The sequence below is a fragment of the Alligator sinensis genome, unplaced genomic scaffold (assembly GCF_000455745.1).
Source record: "Alligator sinensis unplaced genomic scaffold, ASM45574v1 scaffold872_3, whole genome shotgun sequence".
Taxonomy (NCBI): Eukaryota; Metazoa; Chordata; order Crocodylia; family Alligatoridae; genus Alligator; species Alligator sinensis.
The window spans coordinates 1,423,905-1,428,892 of record NW_005842137.1 but is presented as its reverse complement, the minus strand read 5'-3'; the positions used below and the strand labels follow the sequence as shown (position 1 = coordinate 1,428,892).

General features: G+C 46.5%; 1 protein-coding gene across 1 annotated transcript in view; it reads left to right on the top strand.

Moving 5' to 3' along the window:
- Window positions 1-405: 405 nt before the first annotated feature.
- CUNH6orf89 (chromosome unknown C6orf89 homolog) overlaps window positions 406-4,988 on the top strand; it is a 29,551-nt gene continuing 24,968 nt past the window's right edge. Inside the window, exons 1-2 of the mRNA XM_025206006.1 lie at window positions 406-512; window positions 609-816. Coding sequence (XP_025061791.1) covers window positions 628-816 — 189 coding nt within the window. The 5' untranslated portion in view covers window positions 406-512; window positions 609-627. The remainder of the gene's footprint in view (window positions 513-608; window positions 817-4,988) is intronic.

Below are 4,988 nucleotides of genomic sequence, written 5' to 3'. Positions count from 1 at the left end.
GATAAAAACAGTCGCAGACCCCCCCCCCCCCAGCCTCCCACCCACACTTCTTTTTAGAAATAACCAAGAAGGAGAAGGAACGTACTGAACAAAATATGAACCTTGTTAAAGTGAATGATTCAAAAGCTATAGGCCATGAAAAGATGGACTGTACACCTGCTGTCTGGCTTGTGTATTGTTGGTGATAACTCCCAATGACCTTTTAAGGGCCAGATTTTCAGCTGAGGTAACTGGATATAATATATTGATTTCAGTAAATTGGTATCCATTTATACCAGCTTAAAATCCTAGCTGTTTACCTTTATTGTCTGCCAAGTGTTCTTTAATGTCAATGGGGATAGAGTTGCTTTTCTCGTTTGGTCACTGGGAGATGTAGAAGCAATTGAGAAGATAAGGGGTGCAGCTAATTTTCCAGATGTAGTTCTTCTGTGTTTGAATAGACTAGCTCTTTGGCATCAATAAGCCTTGGAGCTCTGCTGAAAAGAAACCTCCTTTCTCACCTTCACTTTGAGGTATAAACTCTTGTGATTTTCTGGAAGTGGTAACCTTGGGCTACCCACATGAGGCTTTTAAAAGGTGCAGGTCCTGACTGTTGATTCTTTCCACAGGGATTTTTTCCTGGAAGCCATGGAGCTTTCAGCTAGCGAACCCAGCATTTATGATAAGCTATCGGAGACCATCGACCTGGTGAGACAGACTGGATACCAATGTGGAATGTCAGAAAAAGCTATTGAGAAGTTTGTCAAGCAGCTCTTGGAGAAAAATGAGCCGCAAAGGGGACCCCCACGGTACCCTCATTTGATGGGTCTTTGCAAGGTAAAATGTTTTTCCCACATGCAAGGGTGGATGACACGGGTGTTTTTTGCCCTCCGTACCTTTGGAGGGCTTGAAGTTCTTCCACTACCTGATGGTGTATTTATCCATGATTTTCTTGATGCGTCTGTCTGATTTTACTATAAATGGCCACTTGTATCTTCCTGCACCCATTCCCCAGTGAGAATGTTTAAACAAAAAGATAAGTTGCCTGCACTTTGGCTCTGTCCCAGTGAATTGAAAGATGAACTTCCCCTTAAAATGTTTAACAGAACGTGGGCCTAGTTCTCAAAATTAAGACTCAGTCCTGTCAGCACTTGCAATGAACCTTTGATGTCCTGCAATGATTCAATAGCAAGGAAAGGCAGCCTTGGGTCAAAGATCATGAATGAGAATTGAGAGATCTGGGTTCTGTGCCTGGCTCTGTCACAGATCCCTGATATCAAGGTATAGCTGCCTGCATCTGTCTTTAAGCCTGTGGAATGGGTGTGCTGCTAGGATCCTTGATTTCAGGCTCTTGCGGAAAGGAAGGAGAGCAGCAAAGCAAGGACCGTGGACTTGAGAAAAGCAGACTGACTCGCTTAAGGAACTCATGGGCGGGATCCCCTGGGAAGCCAGTCTAAGGGGAAGAGGAGTCCAAGAGAGCTGGCTGTAAGTTAAAGAAACCTTGCTGAGAGTGCAGGAACAAGCCATCCTGATGTGCAGGAAGACTAGCAAGTATGGCAGAAGACCAGCTGGGCTTAGCAGGGATCCCTTCAGTAAACTAAATCACAAAAAGGAAGCTTATAAGAAGTGGAAAGTGTGCGGACCCTCTCCCGATCCCACCCTCGTCGCCACATGCGGACGGCAGGGAGCGCGATTTTGTGCTGCGCGTGGGCTGTGGCCAGCAGCCCGGGGCACGCTGGGTCGGAGAGAACAGGCGACACGCTGGAATTAGGCACGGACGCGTAATGGTTGATTTAAAGATTAGTTACTTACACCGAAGATGGTTGCGGTGTAGGCTGGACAGTTTCCAGGTACAGCTCCGATTAAATCCTCGTTTGAGGACTATGACAAGCTCTCTCACAAAGTTTGCTAGGCTCTGTGGATAGTTCGGTCGTCTGAACAACTATATCAGTTGTTCCAGCTGGCAACGAATAGACTCACACGAAGTTTGCCCTCTCTCACAAAGTTTGCTAGGCTCTGTGGATAGTTCGGTCGTCTGAACAACTATATCAGTTGTTCCAGCTGGCAACGAATAGACTCACACGAAGTTTGCCAGGCTCTGTGGGTCCGGTTCTTTTGCGTGCAGGAAGGGATACGTCTAGGAATCTATCGGCGATGGGGAGAGGCTAGAGGCTGATCAGACCCCTGTTGCCTGCTTGAAATACACGCTGGGTTCAATAGGCTCTGCAGCGCTTAGAGATCTTCACACAGCGTGAAGTCTCCTCCTCCTGGTGTTCGTGGAGTCCTCCAACTTGGGCGGAAACCACTCAAGCCTTTTATATGGCTAGCAAGCCAATTGCTAGCCGCCACGGGGGAATAATTTAACTCAAACCAATAATGGGGCTCAAATTAGAATACAAATGGCGGGAACTCTTTGCACCGAGCATTTCTTAGATGCAAAAGAAATGCACCATGCAAAGAAAGCTACAATTTGGCAGGAAATTCTCCCTTGCACCGGGGTTCCCCCTTACAGCAAAAACTCCACCGTGCAAAGAAGCTGCAAATTTTAGCGGGAAAATAATTCAGTGGTGCCAAAGCGCACACAAAAACAAAAATCACAACTTTGGGTTGTGACAGAAAGTTGGACAAACAGCTAGGGAGGAGTATGAGTATTGCTTAGTCATACAGGAGTGAAGTCAGGAAGGCCAAAGCACAACTGGAGTTGCAGTTAGCAAGGGACGTAAAGGGTAACAGAAGGGTTTCCACAAGTATGTCAGTAACAAGAGGAGGATGAAGAAAAGTGTGGGTCCCTTACTGAATGGGGGAGACAACCTAGTAACAGAGGACGCAGAAAAGGCTGAAGTGCCCAGTACCTTTTTCACCTCAGTCTTCACAGGTAAGGTCAGCTTCCAGGCTGATGTACCAGGCAGCACAGTCTGGGGAGGAGGTGAGCAGCCAACTGGTAAAAAAAAAAACAAAACAAAACAAACAAAAAACAGGTTAGGGGCTATTTAGAAAAGCTGGACATACACAGATCCATGGGGTTGGACAGGATGCACCTGAGGGTGCTGAGGCAGTTGGTTGACATGATTGCAGAGCCTCTGGCCATCATCTTTGAAAGCTTATGGTGATTGGGAGAGATCCTGGATGATTGGAAAAGGGCTAACCTAGTGCCCATATTTAAGAAAGGGAAAAAGGAGGATCCAGGGAACTACAGACCTGTCAGCCTCATCTCAGTCCCTGGAAAAATCATGGATCACATCCTCAAGGAATCCATTTCTAAGCACTTGGAGGAAGAGGTGATTAGGAACAGCCAGCATGGATTCACCAAGGGCAAGTCATGCCTGACCAACTTGATTGCCTTCTGTGATGAGATGACTGGCTCTGTGGATGCAGGGAGACCAGTGGATGTGATATACCTTGACTTTAGTAAGGCTTTTGATACGGTCTCCCACAACATTCTTGAAGGCAAGCTAAGGAAGTATGGGTTGGATAAATGGACTGTAAGGTGGATAGAAAACTGGCTGGATCATTGGGCTTAGAGGGTAGTAGTCAGTGGGTTAATGTCTAGTTGGCAGGCAGTATCAAGTGGAGTGGAGGGCCCAGGGCCAGTTTTGTTCAGTGTCTTCATCAATGACCTGGAAGATGATATAGAGTGCACCCTCAAGTTTTCAGATTACACCAAGTTGCAGGGAGTAGTAGATATGCTGGAGGGTAGGGTTAGGATTCAGAGAGACCTAGACGAATTGGAGGATTGGACCAAAAGGGACCTCATGGGGTTCAATAAGGTCCAAAGTCCTGCGCTTGGGACAGAACAATCCCATGCACCGGTACAGTCTGGGGGTTGACTGGCTGGGCAGCAGCTCTGCAGACAAGGACCTGGGGGTTACAGTGGACAATAAGTTGAATATGAGCCAACAGTATGCCCTTGTTGCCAAGAAGGCCAACAACATATTGGGCTGCATTGGTAGGTGTGTTGCCAGCAGATCAAGAGAAGTGATTATTCCCCTCTATTAGGCACTGGTGAGGCCACATCTGGAGTACTGTGACTAGTTTTGGACTCCCCACTACAGAAAGGATGTGGATAAATTGGAGAGAGTCTAGCAGAGGGTAACAAAAATGGTTTGGGGGCTGGGGGACATGACTTGTGAGGAGAGGCTGAGGAAACTGGGCTTATCTAGTCTAGAGAAGAGAAGACTAAGAGGGGATTTAATAGCAGTCTTCGGCTATCTGAAGGATGGTTCCAAAGAAGATGGAGCGAGACTTTTCTCAGTGGTGGCAGAGGACAGAACAAGGAAGGAGCAATGGTCTGAAGTTGCAGGAAGGGAAGTTTAAATTGGATATTAGGAAAAACTCTCACTAAGAGGATAGTAAAGCACTGGAACAGGTTACCCAGAAATCTCCATCCTTGGTGGTTTTTAAGGTCTAGCTAGACAAAGCCTTGGCTGGGATGATCTAGTTGGGGCTGGTCCTGCTTGGAGCAGGGGGTTGGACTAGATGTGATCTCCTGAGGTCCCTTCCAACCCTCATTTTCTATGATTCTGTGCTTAAAGCTGGGAAAGCGCTTTAAGATCCTTGATTGAAAGCAGCAGTATAGGTGCAACATATTACTTGGCTGTGGGCAATGTTCCATCGGTGAGGTCAAGATGTTTAAGATGAGAGATTTCCCATTCAAATTATATGCAGCAATACTTCAATACTGCTTCTGCAACTCTCTTTGAACCAGTCTTTTGACAAAAAGAGGCAAGGTTTGTCACTCCTAGAAATGCACAAATGCTGTGTAGTTAGGCAGGCAGTCTCATGGTTAGAGCAGAGCATTGGGAATTCCGGTTTCCGTTGCTGGGCTCTTGATTCGCTGTGACTTCTAAGAAAAGTCACCTAATCTCTCTGGTTTATTTAGAGATTTACACAGCTAAGGTAACTCCTGGCTACTCTGCCAGAGTGTTTTGAGGCTTGGATAATGTTTGCAAAGCACTTTAAAAATCCATGCCTAAGGGGTGCTGTGGAAATGCAAGTTTATTATTTGGTTA